This window comes from Sebastes umbrosus, chromosome 10 (genome assembly GCF_015220745.1).
Source record: "Sebastes umbrosus isolate fSebUmb1 chromosome 10, fSebUmb1.pri, whole genome shotgun sequence".
Lineage (NCBI taxonomy): Eukaryota > Metazoa > Chordata > Actinopteri > Perciformes > Sebastidae > Sebastes > Sebastes umbrosus.
Window position 1 is genome coordinate 13,308,040 of NC_051278.1, and position 26,095 is coordinate 13,334,134.

Here is a 26,095-nt window from a genome sequence, read left to right on the forward strand (position 1 = left end):
CATGTCAACAAATAGTTTTACTGAACATTAGTAAATGTTTCATGAATGCGGTGTGTGGCTCATTTAGATTAATGGCTATTATATCTAAAAATACTGAACAGATTGCAGGAAAAAAATTCATTCGCTTTCCGGTTGCGAAGCAAATTCATCTTCAGATTCTTGTGGAGTTCAGCTTGGGTGAACTTTCATCTCGGCAGGCGATGGTCGCTCACCTGCATTCGCACATGTGTGACCGTGCATGGGATGCTCCGTGATTTTGGCTTTCTTATTTTAAGAACACTTTTGGAATTGCAACTTTTTTAATTGGATTCAGCTTTGGTTACCATGGAAACCGTCAGTGCATCTGTCAAACCTCTCTGACTCTGATGTTCGTGAAGATGTCCATTAACCTGCAAGGGTTGATTAATCTTCATTCACACATTAACGGTAAGAAAAAACAAGATTTCTTCAGCTGTTTCATTTTTTATTTAATGGTCTATAGTTCAGAGGAGGATTCTTCACGAAAACTTAAATCCTGACAAACAGTGTTTGGCTATAAGAGCTTGACTAATAGATAGAGAACTCAGGAAAAAATCATAAGTTTACTGTAAGTTTACACTATAAAACTTAGTTTGGTATTTAGTAGACTCAACTGATCAGTTTATTCGTTCTGTACATAGTTAATTGGTCCTGTTGTGAAGTGAAGGCCCTTCTTTCTCTTCACAAGTATAGACTAGAATAGCCACACTTAAATTATTTTATTGTTCACATTAATATTTTCCAAAAAAAGTTTGTTCATTTTTTAAGTTGCAGTTATTTAAAATTGACTCTAACTGGATTAACATTATAACATATCTCTCTTATGTCTACTTAGTAGTAATTATTTTGTAAAGAATTAATTTTTCAAAAATATTTTTTCAAAATAAAAGATATGTTTATTTATTCATGTGTTTGGACAATAAGTCTCATCATAGGTGCTGTTATTGTTGCAGATGGAGGAATATAGGGTAGAAGAGAAGAGTAACATGAGCAGCAAAATAACTTCATCGGCAAAGGTAAGTTCCTTTAATATTTAAGCCACTCCTCAGTCAGTAGTAATGTGTAAATCAGTTGCTAGGAAACATCTGAAGTTTTTTTTTTATTTTGAGGTGGTGTACATTTTTTCACTTCTTATATACAGTCTATGGCAGCAACCTGTTGATTTTTTTTATTTAGTTATACATAAATATTCACTTATTCATTACTTAACTTATAACTAAGCTAAGTTTGAACTTATAAACTGCTGATGTAACCAGCTCCTGTTTGGGAGGAATCACTATCTGACAGGCTGATATTGGGCCAAAGAAGTCCCTCAACTACTTTGAGCTTCCTGGCTAGCTATTTGCACAAACTACCAGTTACTACCTACTTAAAGGGATGATCTCCAACTGCTCACATTATAACAGCATCATTAAAATGAAAATCTATTTTTCAGCTCAAAGCACAGCTGAGCCTTTGTATAATAACTTGTCCTTTATTCAGGCATCACCCTTAGACAATTTTTTTCTCCATTATTGGTAGAAATATCAAAGGCAAATAAATTGTAAAAAATAGTGGCAAACTGCATAACACTCACAAAAGCTGCAAATTTATATAGTTTAGGCCACAATAAAGACAACAAAACCCTGAGGAATCCTTGGATCCTTCAGTGTGATAGAACCAGAATGCATTTTCAGGTTTCATTGTATAGAAAATAGAAGACTTGACAATAGAAACCCCACTCAATTTTTCACTTTTGACATGTCCAATTCTTACTTGTATTAGGAAACCCCTTCCTGTGGAATCAGGAAGGGGTTTACCATTTAATATTGTTTTACACGCTTGTGACTGTCTCATCCATTTGTCTTTTTGCTTTATAGAAACAGATCTGCAAAAACCCAGATAGACCTCATGATGAGGGTGAGGAGAGTATTAATAGAGGACAGCTGGATCAACATCAGCCTACCTGCATTCTAGAGAGACCACACCGCTGTGACCAGTGTGGGAAAGGTTGCTGTCACTTCCTGATCTCGAAGATTCATGAGCGTATGCACACTGGTGAAAAGCCTTAAGTCTTTGACCAGTGTGGGAAAGGTTGCTGTCACTTCCTGATCTCGAAGATTCTTGAGCGTATGCACGCTGGTGAAAAGCCTTACATCTGTGACCAGTGTGGGAAACGTTTCTGTCGCTACGTGATCTTGAAGATTCATCAGCGCACAGCGTGTTCACATTGAAGAAAGCTCTTACATCTGTGACGAGTGTGGGAGGGGTTTCATGCACTTGTGCTCTTACAAGGCTCATCAGCGTATCCACACTGGAGAAAAGCATCATCAGTGCACTAACACAGTTTAGAAAGTATATTTGAACTGTATTAAACAATTGGCTGTTAAAAGATGACGTGTGGATTATGAAAGTTGTCATGAAACTGTCTCAATAATATTCTTATGCATGCAACTTATGTTGTCCATTTTTATTGATTTACTTCCACTGTCAAAGCTGCAGCAGTAAACACGCATGTGCACACACACAAAGCTCAGTATACTATATTATATATAATATATAATATATATTATATATACTCTCATAACACATTTTCCTTCCACATTTTCACATCATCGACATTACAATTTTAAGTTACATCTTTACAAAACATTTGCTTCCGTAAGTCATCAGATAAGAGCTGGCTAGCGTTAGTTATTGGTAGCTAATCCTCGATCAAAGCTAATGTTAGCTTATAGATCTTCCTGTCTAACGTAATATTGAAATTTACAATATATGTCTGATATCGTAAACAATAAAGCTGATGTCATGTCTTGGGATTTGGAACAATAACGTTAACTCAGCATTATTTAGCAAACTTTTTTTATTAAACGCTATCTTAAGTTACTTTAGGTGCACTTACATGTTATATTATATTATATTATATTATATTATATTATATAGGGATGTCTCCACACGTATTAACAGTACAGCACTTGAGTAAATGAACTTGCTCACTTCTTCCCACTGACTAAAAAATATAACACTTATATATGTAATATTTGAATCGATGAAGCATATAGTTATTCTGTATGAAAGCTCTACACCAATACTTTGCATGTTTTTGGTGGTGTGTGTGTCTGTGGCCAGATCTGGTTCTGAATGTGGGATATATTTCTATATATCTGTCATGGTTGTGAATTATCTGTTTGTTTGTTTGTTTGTAGCATGTACTCTGTCTCAGTGGTTGTCATTCCTCATGCCATCTCTGTAACAACCACAGATTTGGGGGTTGAGAATAAAAAGCTTGTCTGGTTTGATTTATGAAATGTTGCTGCCCGGTGATGAGGGCACAAAACATCCAGCGAGTGAGGAGTGCTTTGGAGGGCACAGGGCTGGATGATTGTGCAGCTGCAGTTACACATTTTTAATCGCTTGCATGTCCAGGCCCTTTATCAATGTGCATCTGTGGTTTGGGTCTGAAAAATACGACATAATAAGCACTGGAAATGAATAGCAGCAGAGCAAGACCTTAATCATTGATTCATCACGAAACAGGAAATTAACAGCTACTGATATGAAGGCAGGCCTTTACCTCAGAACAGCGACACAATTATCAAATATATTCATCCGTATGCTCTGCCTAAGGGACCCGTCAAAGTGAATAAATCTTTTCCGAGTTTCCAGTATTACTCCATGTAGGTTTTAATTTAAATTTTGCCTTTAGATGGTGTCTTTTAATATTGTTTGTAGTCCAATTAATTTAAGCTGTTTAGGTTGCCATAAAACATGCATGGAGTTGCAAATTGCTCTTAAACTTACTGACACTTTTGTTGAACTCTCTTGGCACATCAAATGAAAAGCACACATCATTATGTCTGAATATACAAATCACTGCTGTGAGTCAACTCTTTGAGACAGGAAAGTGAGTAAGTGGCAGTCAATCAAGTCTGACTCTGCGGTCTCAAATGATGCAAAATGCAGAGACTTAATCAGAAATATCAGCCTCTGTTATTACTCCCCAACGACGGCTGCTAGACGAGAGAGAGAGAGAGAGAGGCAGTGAACGTTTTGATTTATTTTTTTTAGATCAGCATAGCCATTTTCTTCAAAAGCTACCCTATCTTCTCCACAGTAATGATGCATAACATTATGAGAGTCTCAATTTGAATGGGAAATTAAGAGCAGAAGCGTGTTTGTAATGTGTCTGTTTTTGTCTTTTCTGTCGCTTTATGTGTGTGTATATCTGTGTGCGCCCACTGTTGCCTGGGCACCAGATTTCATTTAAGGCGAACGCAGGCGTATTTCTGTTCTCCACCCAAAGCTGCAAACCTTCAGTTTAGTTGTCAAGCTGAAAAATAGGCTACGTTCAGTCCCCTGACATAGCCCACATAAATTAATCATACCTCAAAGATACATTGCCTCCCACAGACGAGCAGATGAATAATAACACCTTCAACCATACACATCTTCCAACCATTTGCACTGGGTCTCTTTGTCACTTTGATATGTGCATCACGTCCACATTGGTGGGGACACCGACATCTCTGAGGTTAAGTTAAGTTCTAAAAGGCCTAAAGGGATGGCCACTGCTGTTCTCCATCTGTTATGGGTTTTCCTCAAATGAGTTTTTGTTGAAGTGGCATCTCTACCTACAAAAAACAAGTACCACCATTCTTTCAAAAACACTTTTCAATCACAGATTTTTTTTTTTTTTCCCTCAATCAGTGAATGAATTTTGGAGCAGAGGGCAGTAGGAGCCCATCACGCCGCAGATGGTGTGGGGTTGTCTTGGCACAGCTGGTTCCCAGTGGCGTTCTGAATCTAAAACTAGAACATGGCGATTGAGTTTTCTATGCACATCGTTTGTCAGGTCCCCATAGTCAACTTGAGTCAAGTAGTTAAACAGTCTCTAGCTGCGTTATTGAATTTTGCCTTTTGCTCCACTTCCTGTGAGCTGGCTCGTGAATAGTAAGTTTAGGGGACTGGATAATTACATTGGGGATTTAGATGGAGGGCACATATCTGCTGAAAGGTGGAGGCGATGTAAGTATGTTTAATTAAAATGGTATCTTGAGGCGAGTATATTTCATTTCTAGCCAATTTCTTGTGGAATGATATATATCCTATTGCAACACGGTAGAAGTTACAATAACATTAGAAATTGCCACATTTGGAGTCTAATACTTGGTCTCACTGCCATGCTTTATAAATTGAATACATTCCTGGTTTACAATTGCAATTGTCACTTCCTCAGTAATAATGCCAAGGCTGGTACTGTGACAGGTGTTCTGGCAGGCGTTGGCATCTGTCACCTCTCTTGTTTACCAAGAGCCAGAGAATACACCTGATCATTAAATCCAGAGCGATCCATAGATGAGTGCTCGGCAGATACAGCTCAGCCTCTTTCTTCCAGCCTCTGTTCCAGTCCGCATGAGGTTTCTCCCTAATGTGTAGTTAAGTTAAAAGTGGGACTCACTGAGTCTCAGTGATGCGACACCAGTCAGAGGAACAGCGAAGGGAAACTGAGTTTTTACACCTTCCACTAGGTGCAAATAAAGCTTGAGATGAGCTCACTGCTGATGGTGTGAAAGCACTGGGGGTTGAAATTGCCAGCCACCGTTTCATTACAGTTAGACAGAAGGCAGGGTTTCCCGTCTCCGTTTTCTCTATTTCCGTCTCTCACTCTCCCCCTCTCAGTCTTTCGTGCTCCTTGCCTCCAAAGGGAAGGTTACAGAAGCTGTGCAACCAACCTAGCTACCCAGAAGCAACTCTGTCTGGTCTCCTGTCTAAAAGGCTGTAATCTTTGTGAGACCTGACAGCTCCATTAGAGGTAGTTGCAAGGCCCAGAGCCTTCCTTTTCAGTGACATGTACACAAACACCGACGATCCGACATCCATTCCTAATCATCTGAGGGTGGCATGCCTAATTTATTAATCCGTGCTCGCCCGACAGCTAGTCTTTGCTGCATTGTGTGGATCTGCAAAATGAAACAGCATAAAGAGTGGAATAAAGTATTAACACAGGAAAAACATAAATGCATCAATTGCAAAATGTGAAAATTCAGCACCTGATAAGAAGTCAGCTACTGTTATGAAGTCAGCTACTGAGGCATGCACCTCAAAAAGCAACACAATTCTCAGATGGACTGACACTCATTCTCAGCTCCAGTGGCCTGTCAAAGGGAATATCATATCAATAGGTTTGTAGTCCACAAAGGAGTCTATTCAAAGCTTCCAGTGTACACATTATCCTCTGCCACCACACACTTCATTTGTAAAGTTTGTTAACTGAGAATAGTCCAGCTCTGTAATCGGCTGTGCTTGGTGCTGAAACATTTAGGATTGCTAACAAATTTCATTTTAATGCACCAAATGCAACAAAAACATTTCTATCATTTGAACAAGGATCAAATCATTTGATCATTATAATAGAGCAGATATGAACTTTTACTATAGTGTGGTTAGCCATGATCCAGTTTAAAGCATGTTTGCTAAAGTGTGTTGTTAACTTTGGCCAAGCTTAAAGGACTAGTTTGACCTTTTTGGAAATACACATACTCGCTTTCTTGCCAAAAATTAGATATGAAGATCAATCCTACTCTCTTTTCTGTAAGGTCAATATGATTTTACAGCCAGCAGTCGGATAGCTTAGCTTAGTAAAAAGACTGTAAACGGGGGGAACAGCAAGTCTTGCTCTATCCAAAGGTACGCTCACTAATACATTTCTTGGCAGGTAGCAGTGACTTCCTTCAGTGTTGTCATTACCGTGACTTTGCCAGACAACAAGCACAAACACGGGAGTCACTGCCAAGGAAAAGTGCAGCACAAAACCCCTTGTGAAACCACAACTTTAAGTTTTTACACTCACGTTTTTGATACAGATTAAACAAACAAGATATGTTCCTGATCATGTTAATTTGTGAACTTTGTAGGTAGGCAGGTTTTGTTACCTTTAGACAGAGCCAGGCTAGCTGTTTCCCCTTGTTTCCAGTCTTTACACTAAGCTGTGTTAACTGAAATGCAGTTTTTTAGAACTTGATTTATTACCAAACCAGTTTTGCTAGTTTAAAACCGCAAAAATGCTTTGACACTAGCCAGAGGCCATTTTCTATTTGCTGTCATATCCGTCCCAGAATCAAACTATCAACGATTTTCATCTCTCACCTCACCAGACCATATGGAGGGGCAGCATCTTTTTGATCATCTTGATTAAAGTAAGCAAATGTTGGCTGTGAGGCAACTCAGGGACAGAAGTATCTATGTTTATCTCCACCCACCCACTTCCTGTTTGCCTGACATCTATCAGCTGCACAGGGGGCAGGATGGGAAGACACACACGCACACACACAGATGCCTATGCGGCACTGCCTATCACCACCTCCAGATGTTGTGTCAGCATGTGGTCGTCTCGCTGACGCTCAGTACAGACTGAGTTCTTTTCAGCGGGACTGGGTCAGCCTAGGTCCAATCACACTCCCACTGGATAATTATAGAAATAAATGTGCTCCTGCACCTGCCTGTGTTCACCACAAACATACAAAAAATAAATCCCCCAAATCTTGTTAAACACTTTCAAAGCATCATGAAAATAGCCTTTTGATTTGCTTTCACATCTGCTGCAGAACTGCTGTTTTTTTTGCAATCCTCCAGAATTGAGTAATTATTTTAATTGCTGCTTCTTTCAGCTTTCTTGCTTAGGTCATAACCTCAATTGTTTTGTGCTTTTTTGTTTCCCCCTCTAATGTAAATTAGCCCATGGCATTCTATAAAACCATGAAAAAGCTTTTGTAATCATTTAAGGGAAATTTCCATAATGTAAATAGGTTTTATGGTTTAAAGCTGAATGTGTAGACAAAGGCTTTTATTACTTGCTTTGTTAAAATATAAAAAAAGATATCTTAGAAATAATCACCAATACAAATCAGTGCACAATACTCGTGATACAAATGCACATAAAAAATGTGCCTTAATAAGCAAAACGCAAGCTAAAATGTGACATAATTTGTTCAAATCCCCAGAAGATGCTTCACTATCACTATCACTATCACTGATTACTATCAAGATACTCTTGAGCAAGGCACAAAAATTAATTTTCAATCAATTTCAACTCTGAATTTGAAACTTTCCCTACATATGCTGAGAAAGGTTGTAAGTTGATTTGGAGTTAATTTTAACTTGCAGCATCTTAACTACCTAAAATAACTTTTAAGTAGATTTTGGTTTGATTTTCTCTGTCATCATCACTTAGTCAAACCTCCTCAGAGTTTCTGATCAAAGTGTCAAATGTCACCTGCAGTATTTAATCAGGTTTGTGGAGGAATGGAGCTGGTGTGATGTTTTCCCAGCGGCAGATGAAACAGTGAAATGTTCTCAGGCTGTGAGCTGAGTGACACAGGGTTTGATATGCTGTCTCAACACACACCTACTGCAGTGACAGGGAACACATGGGGTGTCTCTCTGATCCTGCTGGAGGGTAGATGTTGCTAAGTTAAGTAACTGTATGCCTTGTGACCTCTTGTCTCTCTGTGTCAGTCTGTCTCATATTTCTTATGCACTCCTCTTTGTCTCTGTTTCTTCTTCTCAGGCACCAGTAATGGGTCTGTACTGGTCTATAACCTGACCAGTGGTCTTCTCCACAAAGAACTCAGTGTCCACTCTTGTGAAGTCAGGTAAGATTGTTGTTTCTGTGTAGTTAAATGTGCGACCAGGCAGAACATTCCCATGGTCAGCGGTTCAGTTCACACTGGTGAACGTGCAACAGCATGAGCTCATGCACTTTAGATGAAATATCTGTAAAATGACACGTTAGATGAACCCCAGTGGCCAGTCAATCAGCTTGAGGCAGATTGATTTTGTGTTGATTGTTTTCAGGCTCATTAGAGTTGGCGGAGGCAATTGGCAATCACATAATTAGAGTGCCTTGTCAGCTCTTGTGTTCCATAGCCGGCTTTTTATCTGAACATCGGCTGAGTATGGTTGTCTTGACTCGAAGGAATAAAGACGACAACCACAAGAACAAAATGAAAAGAATTCCAACAAACACAGTGGTTAAAGATAATGTCTGCATGATCTTGATTTTTACAAAACAATATCAAAATCACATTTTTAGTTTAGCTTATTTTCATAGAAACACCAAGATGGTAGTAGCGTTGCTATTATATGAAATCATGAAGGCCACAAATAGAAATGCGTCATGTTGCTAAGTGACAATGTGATTACCTACGATGTTCAGTGGTGAAAGTAACCGAAAAATCCTGGCACCACAAACTATGTAATCAAGCCAGAGCATATAAAAAAAAAAAGAAAGCTACACAGTCTCAAGGAGCTGACGAAAATACTGCAGAGATGCCTTGGGATGTTTATCCCAACAAGTAACTGAATGGTGAGTTTGTTTCCTGAAGTGTGGGTGAACGCAGAGGGAGCTTAGATGCACTTGAAAAATGGTACCAGCTTTGAGTACCATGCAAATCAATTCATCACAACATCCCAGTAAATGGCATTACAAGGCCTATATATTACACACTGTGTGTGTTTGTGTTGATTTGGGGTAGTGAGAAGAAGACGTCATGTTGAAATTAGTGATGTCCAATGTTGCATATCTACAGTACCCAAAGCTGCTGATGTAACACAGGCCCTGATCACACAGAGCGTGTTTTGCAGGCGGAAAATGTTAGGTGCACCGCACTACCTGTTTGTTGCCCGGTCAGACAAAGCGTTTTTTGCTGTTTGCTGCGTCTTTTTTTAATTGTTGCTAGGCAACCAATGAATGAATGCTAATCTTAGCTTAACACAAACCATGAACTGTACACCACCTAATAGTTAAAAGTAGTTTACAGTGTACATTTATGAAAACAACTTAATTGCAAATCTCAAATCCTGCACTAATTTACCTCTTGCTGTCTTCTGTTGAGATCATGATAACTACGGTTGGTAAAGTCATAAAGCTCCAGGTATCCAGCAAAAATCACCACAATGAGAAAAAACGCTAATGACGTAGATCACTTTTCCGCTCTGAGTTTTAATTTTTTCAACTGCCCCAGGCATCTAAAAACGCGCTCAGTCTGATCGGAGCCCAAGTGAGTAAATGTAGTGTTGTATTTGTCAGTAACAAATAAACTATCACTGCCAATTCACAATACACCCTTCTCACTGCAGCCAATTCAACATGTCATAGCAGGGTAAACACCGGTGTAATTGGTGAAATTAATTATATTCCCGTTCTGTTTAGTGTCACAGCCATTCCAGTGAGCCAGCATGCACAATACCAGAGCCCTAGCACACCTTAATGGAACAGGGCCATAATTAATGTTAGTAATTACACCTGTGACCCATTACCCCTGCAATGACACGTCAAAATGGCTGCAGTGAAAAGTTGTTACTGACCTCCACAAAAGGACAACAACAGAACTTTTAGATCTTGTTTACCAAGTCCTGTTTATACTCTATACACCTTTTCTCACAGAAGACCTTTTGACTCGTGTAACTAATAACATTAATGCAGGACTCTGGTATTGTGCATGCTGGCTCACCGGAACACGTAAGCAGAACAGAGACATCATTAATGTTATTAGTTACACCTCTGTTTTTCCTGCTACGACGATTCTAAATGTCTGCTGGGAGTAAGGTGTATTGATTGGGTGAAATGCATGCTGCATATTAATATAATTTCCATTGTGACTTGAAATAAATTACTTGATTTTTTTTTTTATGGTGGAAATGGAGCCAAATGTTTCTCTCCTGTAATTTTCCTTTAACCTCAGAGCACTACACCATTCCCTCAAGTCTAAGTAGCTAATTAATGAACCTGTCAGTAACACATTAAAGGGGGCCATTCAGGGAAAAGCAAAATTCTGTATTAGGAAGCTTTCTTTTGCTGTTCATAACCAAGCATTTAAAAAGAGAAATTAAAAACAGGAGTGGCAAGAACATATTGAACAGTTGTTGATGATCGTTTCTAGGAGCCGATGACGTGACTACTAACACAATTAAGAGCTATTTAGTTGGGAAACTCTATCTCTCAGAATGAAGCTATTAGAAAGATACATGCTAAGTCCACTATTCCTATTTAAGTATTTGTTTCTCTTGTTATCCTGACCAGTGGGCTACCTCCGTGTCTGAGAAGTAAAGTCAGTGCAGAAGTGCCTTAAACTTGCATTCTTTCTAATAGCTAGCAGGGGGCGGCGACTCTGGTTGCAAAAAGAAGTCTGATTATATAGAAGTCTATGAGAAAATGATCTCAGTAAACATGAGTTTATGGTCTCAATCGCTAGTTTCAAGTCTTCTTCAATACAGCATGATGTTCATTTAGTAAATTATGGTCCCATTTAGAGTCAAATAAACCATAAAGCAGGGTATGCTTTAGGGCGTGGCTACCTAATGATTAACAGATTGCTATCACGGCGTTGTCTGGTCTGGGAGTTGTCCATGTTTTCAGTTCATGAAAGTTAATTGTAACATTTTGGTCGCCTAAAAATGTCTTATTCAGCATTCGGTTGTACTTAGCCCAACCCTCTTATGTCACTTCTGGTTGCTAAAAAACAAGAAAAAAAGCCGAACTCGAGGCTTCCAACGAACCAATAGATGACGTCACAGTGATTACGTCCAGTTTTATACAGTCTATATTTCTGTCCGTGATTGTGAGAAGAATATCTTTATTCTCCAGGATCACAAAAAATGTTACAATAGTGATAACTGAGAAATTCAAGGGACTGTACATGGTATGCAGTCTCCTGTGGCTATATATGACTATATATGTGCTCAGAAAAAGATATTAAAAAAGCCCCCAGTTAATTTAATTTGGTTCTTGTCTTCTACAATTATGGATTAATTTGGTTTTCAGAACTTTGTGATTGGTTACTCATAGCTTTTACTCAACATCACTTTATATAAGAACACCATTCAGTATTTGACTCATTTAGCAAAATGAATATCAAGTTAGTCTATTTATTCTAATTTGGGCAAAACTGGTCCATTCAAGAATTGTGAATTAAATTAGGTTGTAGTGATGTGCTCTAGTGTTGTTTCGATGTGGTTTTGCTATAAAAATATTAAACTCCTTTTGTCCCGCTGTGCTTGTGCACAGTGTATTGGTTAATTATGGTCTGCAGGGCGGGACACACTGTAAAGAGTCAAACTCTGAACGCCGCACCACCTTCTGAGCGCCCCCAAGATGCAAACATCAACAAAGAGCAGGCAGCGCTTCATTAGTTAGTATTCTCTAATGAGCAGCAAAACTATTTCACCAGGTTTAATTAAGCACGAGATTGAATCAATTAATGCTGTTAAGAGATTGATTGGGAGCAAGCACCATCCGTTCAAGCAAAGCCAAGGCTCTCTTTAATGAGAGAAGTTGGAATCCACAAATGCAAAAACTCCAACAAACTTTAATGAGCCGTGCAACACATACGTTTCTTGAAATATATGCAGCTACCTCTGCCTGTGCTTATGTGTGTGTGGATAAAAGTGAGTGATTAGGCGATGTTTTTTTCTGGTGTGGGTTTGTCACTGTGAATTTTCTCTACAGTCCTGACACTCAGCGGTTGTAACCGTACCTTTTGCTCACACACTGCATATATTTAACAACCCTTGTGTTTTTTTTAAATGTCCACAGTAGAGCACAAACCCATTCAACCAAACATTCACATCAGATCAGGGCTTTCTCTTGAACACACCTCCATTAGATTGTCCATCTTCCTGTATTGGCTCTAGTAGAGCACTGCTGTTATTTCCAGTGCTGTGACGTAAAGCATTAGGATCAAAGCTGTGGATTTTCTGTGGTGGAGAGAGCAGAGGTGCTTTATGGAAATGAGCCCAGCAGCCCTTGCCCTAGCACAGCCATGCCAAACGAGTCCTCGCTGCTTAGCATCTCATTTACATTTAGTGGGGAAATCGACTAATTAATCATGTGGCTATTTACCATCTCATTACTGTGGAGTTTGTGCTCCCTGAGCTGGGCACACTTCTCAAAAATATTCATATGTCACACTCGCCGGCTTGATTTCCTGTGCATTTTTTACAAGTGGATTTTGTAGAAGTTTTAGGTGTCTCATTTACTTCTCTGCTTGCTAGAAATGTAGAAGAGGAATATTTGACAGCTACACTGCGAGTATTAGATAGCAATATTATTCATTTAACTAAAACCTTTGTGTGTGTCTGCTTATTCCGCAGGGGGATTGAATGGGTGAGTCTTACCAGTTTCCTATCTTTTGCCACTTCTGCTCCCAACAACATGGGCCTGGTGCGAAATGAACTGCAGCATGTTGACCTGCCTACTGGTGAGGCTCTCACACACACATACACACACACACACATACACACACATATTATCACCTGTACCTAAGGCTACCAACCAGCACTTTTATATTGTCTTTTGTTCTTGAGGTTTCTGTTTTGCTCAGGGTTCCTGCAGCCTCAACAACAAAGAAAATAGACACTTCAGTCTCTCCCTCTCTTTTTATTTGTTTTTCTGTGTCTATATGGTCCTTTAAGAGACTCTTCTTGTTCTCCTCCAGGGGATACTTACACACTCCTCCAGATTAGATCCAAACTACACAGTGTTAGGGTACCACCGAGGGATGCCTAGCTCTGAAAATGAGATCCTATCATGAGTTCCTGCAGAGCGACTTATATCCCTGCCAGTGACGGGTCTTTAGAATTACTGCACCAGCAGTGACCGTTGTGTGTTTGGACCTCCTCCAGGGGTGGAAAGATAGAGAGAATTGGAAAGTTACCTGACGGTGAAGTAATGAGTGGTCAGGAAGAGATGGTTAAAGGGACTGTTTGTAACTTTTTACACGTATAAATCTACCAGGTCGTGATCCCATGCGCGCTCGCATATGCAGCAGTGATTCATGGAGAGACCTTCGTCTGGTCAGCTAACATTACTGCCGAGCAGGTGAAATATAGAGTGATATTGTGGTTTTAGCTGACGTGTGTCGCCTCACTGTTTTGAGCGATGCTCGTTCATGTCCATTTAGAGCGAGCAAGCGCGAGCCTGACGCTGACTTTCGTTGACTTAACGGCCACAGGTGTAGCTGTTAACAAGCATTTCTGAAAGTTATAAATAGTCCCTTTAAAGGTTTCAGTGGAAAAAAAATATTTTCTTTTAGTTTAGATGTATGAGAATAAATAGATCTACAATCTTGGATACAAATAATTGATGAACACTTTTATCACTTTCACATATATTTCCTGTTTTTGTCACGTGCGTCTGCTTCATATATTTTAAACTTAAGGGGCCCTATTTTACACACGGCTCAAAGTGGCACACAGCTGTCATTGCTAGCTTCAGACCGACGCAGTTGTCATTTTCATGCCCTGCTCTCACGTTGTGTAAGTAGCACTTGCGCCCGTCTGTGCACCCGTTGGTCTTAAAATGAGGTGTGGTCAGGCGCGTTGTTGGCACATTGCTATCTTGAGGCAGCAGAAAACGATTACGCCATTGACCAACAGAAACCTGGTCTAAAGTCTAGCATCACTAATTTCCTGCTATTTAAAGGCCGCATTATTCAGATTACACACACACCTCAGTTAAATACAGTGTCGGTGCGAGAACTTGTTTTTTATGCAAAGGAGAACATAAAATGCAGGTGGCAGGTGACCAGTATAATGAAGTAAGCCTCTCAGGCGGGCTGTATTGCTCAACCTGCAGCACGCTCTCAGCGCTCTTTGCGGTCTCTCCCCCCCTAAACGGCAGCGTTTTGAGGCCGATGGATCCACTCGTTACGCACCGCCTTTCCGGCAGTGCCTGGCTGAAAGCCTGTGCGTAATGGATCTCCAGAGGATTCCATACAGCCAGTCCGAGCCCCCCGTGGGTTGCATCGGAAAGCAATACAGTTTTCATTATTTGTTAATACATGTTTATCATATTTAGCTCCCCCATGCCGTCTGAACCAGTTAAATAGGTTATTGGTACATTTGCTTATATGCAGTCAAATGGATTTGTTAATAGGACAGAGGATTGGGAGACGGCGGAGGCAGAGAGTCCACCGGCCAACGACCACATTCATCTGCTCCTGCACTTTCACTTTTGCGCATGAGCAGAACTGTTTCCTCAGCAGAAAACCGCTCGGTTCTCCAGTTTGCTGAATCAGCCTTTTGAATAGCAATGCGCCAATGTGCAGGTGCACCTGACTTTTAAAGGGAAATGGAGATGACACTCTGATTGGTTTAATTCCTGTTAGGCCCAAAACACACCTATGATTAATTTAGAGACTAAATACAACCCCTTTCCCCTTTGCGCCTTACTTTGTGCCCAGTTTATGCGCCGGTTAACTAGCAAAAGTGGAGTTGGACACTCCCTAAATGCACTTGCGTCATGCACTTTATACCATGCGCTGTAGATCGTTTCAATAGGGCCCAGTGTGTTTGGCTTGAGAAGTTTGCTTGGGCACACAAAAAAATATGGCCACGATAAAGGTTGGGTCACAGAGTCTTTATCCCCAGTTCATTCAGAACAATGGAGAGGGGAAGTCACTTCTTTAATGACTCTCTCTAAAGCACCAGAGTCGTCAAAGTTAACAGTCCACGACATTAGCTTTGGTTACAGGCTCACACCCTTTCCAAAACACATATACTTAATTGTTTTTGTTTTGAATAAGTTAAAGTGACTGAGATCCTCCAAGGACTGCAAAAGTAGCTGCTGATAGTGCACATAGGCTGTGGGGATCTCAATGTCATGTCTCACATCACTGATGCACACATGTGTGTATGTTTGCTTCTTCACAGCATTTTGGGAAATACGCTTTTTTGCTGTCGTACTATGAGTTAGAAGGAAAAGATCAATATCACTAAGCTCCATTCAAACTGAAAAAAATGTCGTTCAAGAACTCTAAAGATGACTTATTTACAGGTTGCAACTTCTACTACATTTAAAAATACATTGTGATTTTTCACAGAGGAAATCATTTTTGAGTTTTTCAGCCTTCTTATTTGAGTTGCAGATGTTCTTATAGTATTTTTCATATAATGTTTTAACATGAGATGTTGAAATGACAATTATACCATCCAGCGTTTAAATTACTGCAACATCTGCACATCCCAGACCAGCTCCAGTAAGACTGCATGCAGATTTGCACAGTTTTGAGCTTGAGCTTATGCTTGTTCGTCTAATTTATTCAGGGGAAAGTGAGCATATTTTTGCATAAACAAGTCCTCAAATAGAACAGCGCCAAAGTAGATTCTGTACTTAAAGATTCTGTACTGCACTTCACCTGTAAGTCTAATCCGCTAAGGCAGACACATTGTGCCCTTTACAGCTGGAGCATTTTCTGATAAGAATTGAGACTCTAGGATGGTAAATCATCTGCCTCGCTCGTCTTACTCAACGATACCTGGTCTCTGCAGCACTGAAACGAGCTGTTCTGAATGGACATGTTCTTTATCTATGAAAGGATACTCTGTGTGCCACAATAACTGGGGAAACTCACTTTGCATTGCCTCACAAACGTTATAAATATTCATGATGTGTACAGATGATAATTACATATTATAATTACAATATAATTTATACATGCGCGATCATGGCAGGTGTCTTCAGCACTTTGAGACGTCTTTCCAGTAATCATCCACAGTAAGGGAAGAGCCTGAACGTTGTCGTGTTCGCTAGAAAGCATACCTTCTTCCTTTTAAAATGTGACCCCATTTGTGTCTTTATTGCTGTATGCAGGACCTCTCGACACGTGTGTGTTTTTCTCTGAATGCATATTTGACACACGTGATTAGAGCCTGCAGGCTGGTGGTCTGAAGAGTGAGATAATTGACACTCTGTGGAAACAAAAGAGGAAATGATGATGAGGGCTGCATTAGCCTCTAGAGCACCACAGGTCGTCCAAGTTTTCTCGACACCATATGCTTAGCTATCCTGTCCCCTCTCAACATAACTGTTGGAGGTCAACCCCCTCCTCGCCCAAATCACCACAGGCAGCTCTGTCACTTGTGCATTTTAAACAGGCCCCCTTCCTTAGTGTCCTCAGCGAAATCATATCAGCACTTCCTTAGGCAAATGTGATAAGATGCAGCTGAAGGGTATTCTTGTTTTGTTTAAAGGGGCACCTTGATGCTCTGCATAATGTATGCCTCGTTGGCGAATGAGAAGCGGGGATTACAGCAGGCGGTGAGAATAAGTTGTCGGCAGTTTGCTCTCCCCGCTCCGGCGAAAGAGATGAAACCAGGACGCCCTGGCACTGAAGTGAAATGAGATCAATCAGTCTCCTCACAGGTGTAAGGAAAGATACCGTCTTCAGCCTGCCATCATCACCTCCTCTCCCTCACTTGCTCACTTTCTCTCTCTGTCTGTGGTGTTTTCCAGGCCGATGCTTTGCATTCAGAGGCGAGCGAGGAAACGATGAGCCGCCCATTGAGATGATTAAAGTGTCCCATCTCAAGTGAGTTTTTTTAATGCTTTTAACTGAGACGCACGCACTTAAAAACACAATCTGTACATTTATATGTAAACAATTTACACCCACACACACCTTCACCTGACCTGTCTGGAGCCGTCTCACCTTTCTCTCTCTCTATCTCCTTCTGTCTCTGAACATATAATTACATATTTGAAATGGTGCATTGTTCTTCCTTGTTTTTACTGAGGTGTTATAATAACCAGATTTAAATCTCAATGCAGGTCTGCAGAAAGACCTGAAAAGAGCAAACCTACCATTGATTGCGCTGTTTATATATATTTTTTGCCCACAAAAACCTTCACTGACTCACATTTGTGCAGTGTTTTGGATCTTCAATTTTTATTCAAGCATTCATCATCGCTGCATCTTTTAATGGGACTTTGATATGAAAAGAAATTGAAAAATAAAAGAGCATGCATTTACAGCCATCGCACATTTTCGGAGAAATGAAACAAGGTTATCAGGCGGCCGTTGTCTTTTGTATACTCAGTTCCTCTCGACGTGTTCGGCAGTAAATTCTGATTTCTTTTCAAGCGCACCGTATTTTAACAATGTCAAGCAACCTTTGAGAGTCCGAGCCTTGTGTGAACATTAGAGCTGCAACGATAAGTCGACTAATCTGTTCTATGTAAACTATTTTGATGATTGAATAATCGTTAAAGTAATTTTTCATGCATAAATGTCAGAAAATACTGTTTTCAGCCTCTCAAATATGGATATTACTCGCTTTTCTCTGTTATATATCATATTAAACTGAATATCTTTGGGTTTTGGACTGACAAAACAAGGCGTTTAAAGGCTTCACCATGGACTTTGACAAAATGGGATGGACATTTTTCACTATTTTCTGACATTTATAGACCAAGCGATTAATCAATTAATCAAGAAAATAATTGGCAGATTAATCGATAATGAAAATAATAATTAGTAGCAGCCCTGGTGTACATTAAGAATATTATTAAGTGTATAATGTATTATAGTGGAAAGGGACACCTCTGATTATTCTGCCTACATTAGTTAACTACTGCATCTGTTGCTCAGCGTTTCCCCTAAAGTGAAAAGAGTAGGCTGCTCTGGAGGCAATGAATACAAAGGTCAGCAGTATACAAAGTCATGGCCAATAAAATATGATATATGTTTAATAACTGCGGATAATTCACTACCCTTACATGTGAAAAGTTGATTTTATAAGTGATAAAATGCACTGCTGCTAAATTCAATACACTCAGGGGATTTGCTGCAACAGCCTTACTTGCTCTTGTGTGGTCTGGTATAAACTAATATTAGCTATTAATGGCAAAGTTAAGGTAAATATTGCTGTGTAACGTACATTACTGCGTCAGTTTGCTGACTTACCTACTGTTACAATAGCTTAGCATTGTAGCTAAATGCTGAACAGCTTTTAGTATTATTCTATAAACTGTCACTTGTCACTGCAGTGACTGCTATTCAGCAAAAGTTGCACAGACTCGCTTTAAAAGCAGTAAAATAAAATATATGATGTACTACTCTCTGACTCTACACTCTCTACACACTCTACACACCATATCATGGGGTAAAAGGAGGTGAAAAAATCTGTTATTACTGGACACTGCATCATATCTTTTTTTTTTTTTTATCTAGATTATCTTTTTTATTTGAACCAGGCTGCCATAGATCACAATCTTATAATAGCACAGGCCGGGGGGGTTGTAGTTACAGGGAGATGGAGAGGGTAACATGGTGCTGCAGTGTTTCTGCACTGTTGAATTCTGTTTCTCCTCTACAGCAGCCGAAGGTTAAGGTATTTGCTCTTGAGCAATTGCGTGGTAGCTTTTTAAGAAGAGGAGCCACATTTTTGGCCAGATCTTTGTCCTGGGTTAGGTGGGGTATTCAGACTGACTAACTTCAGGTCACAAGTCTAAATATTGGATTCATATGTACAAGAAAATGCTTGTATAGTTTAAGAGTTGAACAGAAAGCAGGGGTGGTTTTGAAAACTCACCCTTGTTGCATTTACTGTTGGCTCAACATTCATCAATCTAAAACTTGATAGTGTCACATGAACACACAAAAAAACATTCTGAAACATGACCAGATAAACTTGAATTCCTGCTGCCACTCTTATTGCTGGTAATCTGACACATGACGCAGACTCAGCATCCAATGTTTAGACATCCAAGCCACACGGCAACCACATTTTGAGACCCCTCCTCTCTGAATACAACAACCACCAGAAACCTTATAGTGGGGTTGTCGGAAGTGTATGTTTTGAGATTGATTGTGTGTGTTTGTGATGTCCATCCTCAGACAGTACCTGGTGGTGGTGTTCAGAGACAAACCCCTGGAGCTGTGGGACACCAGGACGGGGACGCTTCTCCGGGAGATGGCTAAGAACTTCCCCACTGTTACTGCATTGGTACTGACAAAAATCTACAAACTAGGGCTGTCTACTAATTTCTTTAATGTGTTAACACAATCAATCTTTTGGAGGTTGGAGTAGGCTGGAGTGAAGATACTGGTATCATGTGTAACTAGAAAATCTAAGGAATCCATTGGTACCAACCATGTCATGTTAGCTTGTCATGAAGGAGGCTAAATAACGCTACGAAGTTATGCTAAATTTTGGTGAGGAAAAACTGGCATGGCCATTTTCAAAGGGGTCCCTTGACCTCTGACCTCTAGATATGCGAATGAAAATGGGTTCTATGAGTACCCACGAGTCTCCCCTTTTCAGACATGCCCACTTTATGATAATCACATGCAGTTTGGGGCAAGTCATAGTCAAGTCAGCACACTGACACACTGACAGCTGTTGTTGCCTGTTGGGTTTGAGTTTGTTTGAATATTTTTTATGTTAAATGCAGTACCTGTGAGGGTTTCTGCATAATATTATCATTGTTTTGTGTTGTTAAGTGATTTCCAGTAATAAATATACATACATTTGCATAAAGCAAGCATATTTTCCCACTCCCATGTTGATAAGAGTATTAAATACTTGACAAATCTCCCTTTATGGTACATTTTGAACAGATATAAAAATGTGTGATTAATTTGTGCTTAATCATGGACAATCATGCGATTAAATGCAATTAAATATTTTAATCGATTGACAGCCCTACTACATACTAATAAAATAATGCTTCATTGACCAATCCTTATTTCTGAGGTGCATACTGTAGAAAGTGAAATATAACAGAAATAACAGGGTTGCTTATTTAATATACTGAACTGCATATATGAACATCTTCAGTTAGAATATTTACTTTACCAAAACACAGTGCCGGTGCTGTAATAATACCCATTGTTAACTCTTCCCTTTGTTATTAGTCTCTTATTCTGTGGGGTGGGCCATCTGAAAGATTAGTCTGAAAAATTTCCCCAAGCTCAGCAAAGAAGCGAGGCTTCATTAGGCCGGAGAAATGCTCATAAAACAAGAGTTATGCTGGATAAACTTTACAGTGGGGCTGTAAAATCTCCACAGCACAAATAAAAAAACACCAGTAACCTTAATAATACATGCTGGCCTCCCCCAGCCCCATATTGCTGTCTCATTTCCATATTGATTACAACCTTGAGTCAACCAGACTGCAGCCACAGTGGTCCAGCAGTTAGACAGGACGGCCGGGAAAAACAGCTCTCCCGTGTGCCTTACTTTAATTTATGTGAGCATCTACTGTACGGATCACTTCTCTTTCCTCCGTTCTCAATCTGTCTGCATTTTGCGCAGTGATCAAATGTGTTTGTGTCTGGGTCTTTGTCTGGGTTTGTTGCTGTAACTGCAACCCTATCTGTCTGTGTGTGTGTGTGTAAACAGGAGTGGTCCCCGTCACACAACCTGAAGAGTCTGAAGAAGAAGCAGATGGCAGCGAGGGAGGCCATAGCTCGGCAGACGGTGTCAGACGCCGAGCAGAGTAGCGTCGAATGCACAGTCATCAGGTCAGCGTTATGAAGCTTCACAATTTTGTTATTGGAAGCTTTTTGCCAGGATAGAAAGCCTCCAGGCAGAGTTAAAGTTACTATGTGAGGAATTGAAATTGGATTTTTTTTTTTTAAACGCTGTGGCAGACAGCAATTCGTGACACTAACAATTTGAATGTTTTTTTTTTTTAATTTAACAGTTAATCCTCAAGGCTGTAACGATACATTTAAGATCCAATGTCATCAATGCAAAGTTAAAATATCGATACATAATCATCATCCACTAAAAGTGCTTGTTTTTGCCACTGACATGTTCAGATTGCCATTATAAGTGTCTGTCAACATTATGGAAAGGACCCTACAGAGAAATAAAATGTTTTTTTTATTTCACTTGATCCGGTCTCCCGCTCAAGGAGAAGTCACGTTGTGAAATCTGAATATCCGTATACTCTGGCAAAAATAATCTCTCAAATAAATACGGGCAGCGAATTCACAGACCTCTTCCACATTGTCAAAATTAACTGAATATGCAGCCATGACATTGAAAAGCTTTTATTGTTCTCCTTCTCCTTGAGAGAAACAATTTCCATAATGTCAGACACTTGTAATACCAATCAGAGCCTGTCATGGTAAAAACAAGCACTTAGTGGACGTAAATCACGGCGCCAGCTTGCCCCAATAGCACCATATTACATCCTGTGAGCACCTGCTGTCTACAGCGTTATCCCTCAATACTGGACCAGTTTCAGAAATTGTTGTTCCTATTAGTCAGTTAAACACAAAAACATGGGAAAACAGGGTCCAGGTTGGATGTATTTTTTCTTTTTATGAAATCTTTATTTCTATTTTTTACCCCCTGGGGTACATGTACCCCTGGTTGCGAATCACTCACTTAGAAGAGAGTGGTAATGCCTTACCACTGTCAGCTGCAGAATACCAAGATGTCCAAGTCCTGCCAGAATATTTCACACTAGAAAGAGTGCAAAAAGCCTGACATGTTTCTCCACTCCAGTCTCCTGCAGGATGCGGAGAGCAAGTCAGAGACCAGCCAAGCCATCTCAGCCAGGGAGCATTTTGTATTCACTGACACAGACGGGCAGGTCTACCACATCACTGTAGAGGGCAACACGGTCAAAGATGGCGCACGAATTCCCCCTGATGTGAGTCCAGAGACTGTGTGTCTTTCTTATGTCTCTTTTTACTTCATATCCTCCTGAACTACTTCAAGGTCATCCTCACTGATCCTTGCACAAAGCCATTCCTACTTGTTTCATATCTCTTACTCGACATTCAATCTCATATTTTGTTAATCCCCTCTGTACACAAAGATCTAAATCTGTCTTTTCTTTTCCGTGTTTACACTCTGAGGGACATCAGTATGTTTCCTATCACTACTTCTATCTCTGACCGTTTCCTATCTTCTCTCTGTAGCCGTCTGTTATCTGTCAGATCTATTAATCAATACTTTCCCTCAGTGTTGTAACCTACACTGTCACGTATACTGTGTTTCATTTTTACACACTACATCCATCATTGTGCAGTCATTTATTCTAGATAAAAAAAAACGACATGTCCCTTTTTTGGGGTCTTTTTGCTATCTTCTTTTCTTCCTGCTCCAGCATCGTCTCTCTTATATTCAAAGGTTAAATCTTTTTTTGCAACATGTACGATTCTCTCTTAGTGTCAAAGAGAATGAAAAGATGTTACACATATATTACTTCACTGCATTTGCGATCAAACATCTGCATTGTGTCAACATTTTTATCTCATTTTGGAGCTCAAAAGGAACACTGTTTTCTGGTTGTTAGCCAGCGCCTGCAGTTTCCTCCTCTATAAAGTAAAAGCCATCACTCCCTCTCTATATCCTGTGTCCTTCAGGGTTCTTTTGTGGGGCTTGTGTGGGGGATGATATACATGTTGGCTCCACAACAAAAAAGTGTTCAACCTAATGTGCTACAGCCTCTACAGCTTGATGTTTTTCTCCAGGTTATCTTTTTGCTGCAGAGAACAAACAGTCAACTGAATGTGTGTGATTTTGTGTGTGTCATCAGTTTGTCCCGGGTGGTGTTTTGCACGTGTTCTCTCCACTGGTTCACAGCGTGACTCAGTCTGAAACTGTTACTGTATTTACCTGTAAAGCATCTCACAGTGACTTAGCTATTAATTTGCTGTGACAGCAAAATGGCCCGGCTGGTAAGCCGAAACAAGCTTTTACTGAAGACAGGTTTCTATTTTCACCTGGATGACTACAAGATGTGGTGGTAAAATCAGAGCAGCAGGATGTTTTTACTTTACAAGATGACGTGTCACCACTAACAAAGAGCCCTTTGACTGTTAATTAAAGAAAGGTGTGTAGATAGACAAACCGACCTCACTTACTTTCTTTCTTTCTTACTTACTTATTTATTTTCTTACTTATGGTGCCTTCAAATGGTGTCGTGTTTATCATGTTCACGTGAAGATTCCATATGAACGCCCCCTTCTTGTGGTATTCACGACCACGTTAGTGGAAAGTTTCTGAAAGCTCAGAGTTCACGACTTGTGACCTGTTTGTTGACGTTGTCAGAAATGGCTTAGGCAATGGAAGTTCATTTTTCGGCGCATAAATAAGTTAATGTATTGTAATTTTAGTCGTATATTGTTTTTCTTTGTAATTTTATAATATATCTGAGGAAAATGTTGATATTCCCAACAGCCTCATCTTTTTCCTCTTTCATTATGCGTTTGCATTTTCTGCATTATGTTACCCTAGCTTACTAAATTGTTAGCCTCTGGGGCTTCTAGATGCCAACAGCGACGTTAATATTGCCGTTGCTTAGCAGCGGTGTTCTCACGACTCAACCACTTGAACGCCAAGCATATTGTGTACACAACTTCCCATGTTGTAAACACGAGCTCACGAGCTTACTTTATTGTCCACCTCATTGGAAATTGGTTTTTGGCTTCCTCTCATACAGCAAAGTTACATACAATACACACAACACAACACACCATTAAAACATACAAATGATACAGTATACAATAGTGCAATGGGCAGGTAGCAGCAGGTTATATAAATAGTAAAAGACAGCACATCTTATAAAGTAACTAGTGTTCCCTGTTTCAGTCATTCTGAGTTCAGTGCCTGTATGGCAGAGGGAATAACACACTTCTCATACTGTATATGTTGCGGCCGACCCTTGGGACCCTAAATCGATGCCCAGACGGGAGCCGCTCAAACTCTGAGTGTAGTGGGTGTATCTGCAGCTGTATGTTTAGCCTTCCTGTGTACAGCACTGTCAAATGTATTGCAGAGTTGTTTATGTTGCTTGCCAATCACCTTCCCTGCAATACTAACCATCTTGGAGAGCTTGCTTTTGCTATTTGCACTCAAGTTACCGTACCATGCTGTTTTGTTAAATGATAAAATGCTTTCAATCAGGCTTCAACACCAAAGCTCCTCAGCTTCCTGATTAAAGACAATTGCTAATTGGCTCTTTTAAAAATGCTCTCTGAGTTCTCATTAAAAGTTAAGGCCTGATCAATAATTATATTTAAAATGTTTAACTTTTTCTGCAGGCTGGTTATTGAGTATGACGGGGAGGATGATACTTGTTTCACTTGGGTTCGTTTGTATTATAACCCAAGCATCTATTTTCCCCAGAGTAACATAAAATGAAGGCTTTTGTGTGAGAAATTGAGAAGAAAACTTTGTCTCCAGGAACTTTCTTGGACTCATTATCTAGTTGTGACTCTTGCCGAGCTGAGTCAAGCTACAGAGTAGATGGCACCTTCTGTTGTTTGTTGTTGATTGCTCACATCTATCAGCAAAATTTCATACCCTATCACTAACACTCCATTTTTTCTCCATTCAAAATGGCAAATTCATCATCTAGTGTTTCTAAAGGAAAGCCACCATAGCATAACCAATTCTCTCAAGTCCATTCCTGAGCAGCAGATTGGATTGTTAGACAGCCTGTGTTTTGCCGGCTCACTCCCTGTGTCTATTCACATCAACAGCACTGACAGACACTGGAGGTTTACCTGGGGATTTTAAAGCCTTATCTTTGTGACAGCTACAGATTCATTGTTCAAAGATTTGCATACCTCAAAGGTTTTACAGTCCTTTCAGGATGATGGAAGATCTTCATATCTCTGTCAGGGAACTTACGGAAACTCTCCTAAAAAGTTTTGTCCTATCATTCACTGGGTACACGCTGAAGGTGAGCTGACGCTTTATGTCTTCACATCAGCACTCTGTCTTGTGGCACAGCCTCACTTAACCTCAGATGTTGTGCTGCCTACCACTCAGCTAGAGAGTAGGATTTTTTTTTTTATATATTAGAGGGAAAAGGCAATTTTTCTGCTGTTGGGATTGCACTTTTTAACTACCTATTGATCGGCTGTATTAAAACTATGGTTGATAATCATCTTCATCTTGATATATTTGTTGAAATTCTCATTACATCCCGACAGCAATCAATAAATCAAATGCTCTGACAAAAAAACTAGAAAAGAATGTAATAAGCCCGTCCGATCATTTTATACAGCCCGAATGAAGTGATTGAACGGCCTGCCTGCTCGCTTGCGCGTCATCAGAGTCTTCCACAAGCTGCTAGCTTTACAGCTGTAGGCACTAACAATAGTTTGTTGTTTATGTACATTATATGTTTACATTCATAATGATGATTTTGGAGGACTTTTGAAGTTAGTGCTGTTAGCTACTTTCACTGGGCTGGGTTTTTCGGTTGGATAATTTTTAAAATCTAGCATACTCTTGCTAGTTTCTCGAGATTACCGACCCTAGCTTTAAAGAGAAGACTTGTTGACATCAT

The 26,095-nt window shown here is 39.9% G+C and overlaps 1 protein-coding gene and 1 long non-coding RNA gene across 2 annotated transcripts in view; both read left to right on the top strand.

The window, feature by feature from the left end:
- Positions 1-26,095, top strand: part of wdr11 (WD repeat domain 11) — a 65,163-nt gene that overhangs the window by 21,826 nt on the left and 17,242 nt on the right. Inside the window, exons 11-16 of the mRNA XM_037782256.1 lie at positions 8,564-8,648; positions 13,147-13,253; positions 17,288-17,363; positions 19,671-19,779; positions 21,178-21,299; positions 22,294-22,441. Coding sequence (XP_037638184.1) covers positions 8,564-8,648; positions 13,147-13,253; positions 17,288-17,363; positions 19,671-19,779; positions 21,178-21,299; positions 22,294-22,441 — 647 coding nt within the window. The remainder of the gene's footprint in view (positions 1-8,563; positions 8,649-13,146; positions 13,254-17,287; positions 17,364-19,670; positions 19,780-21,177; positions 21,300-22,293; positions 22,442-26,095) is intronic.
- Positions 298-2,391, top strand: LOC119495607. Its single transcript, XR_005208526.1, has 3 exons — positions 298-426; positions 972-1,034; positions 1,878-2,391. It is a non-coding gene; the product is annotated as an uncharacterized LOC119495607 (long non-coding RNA).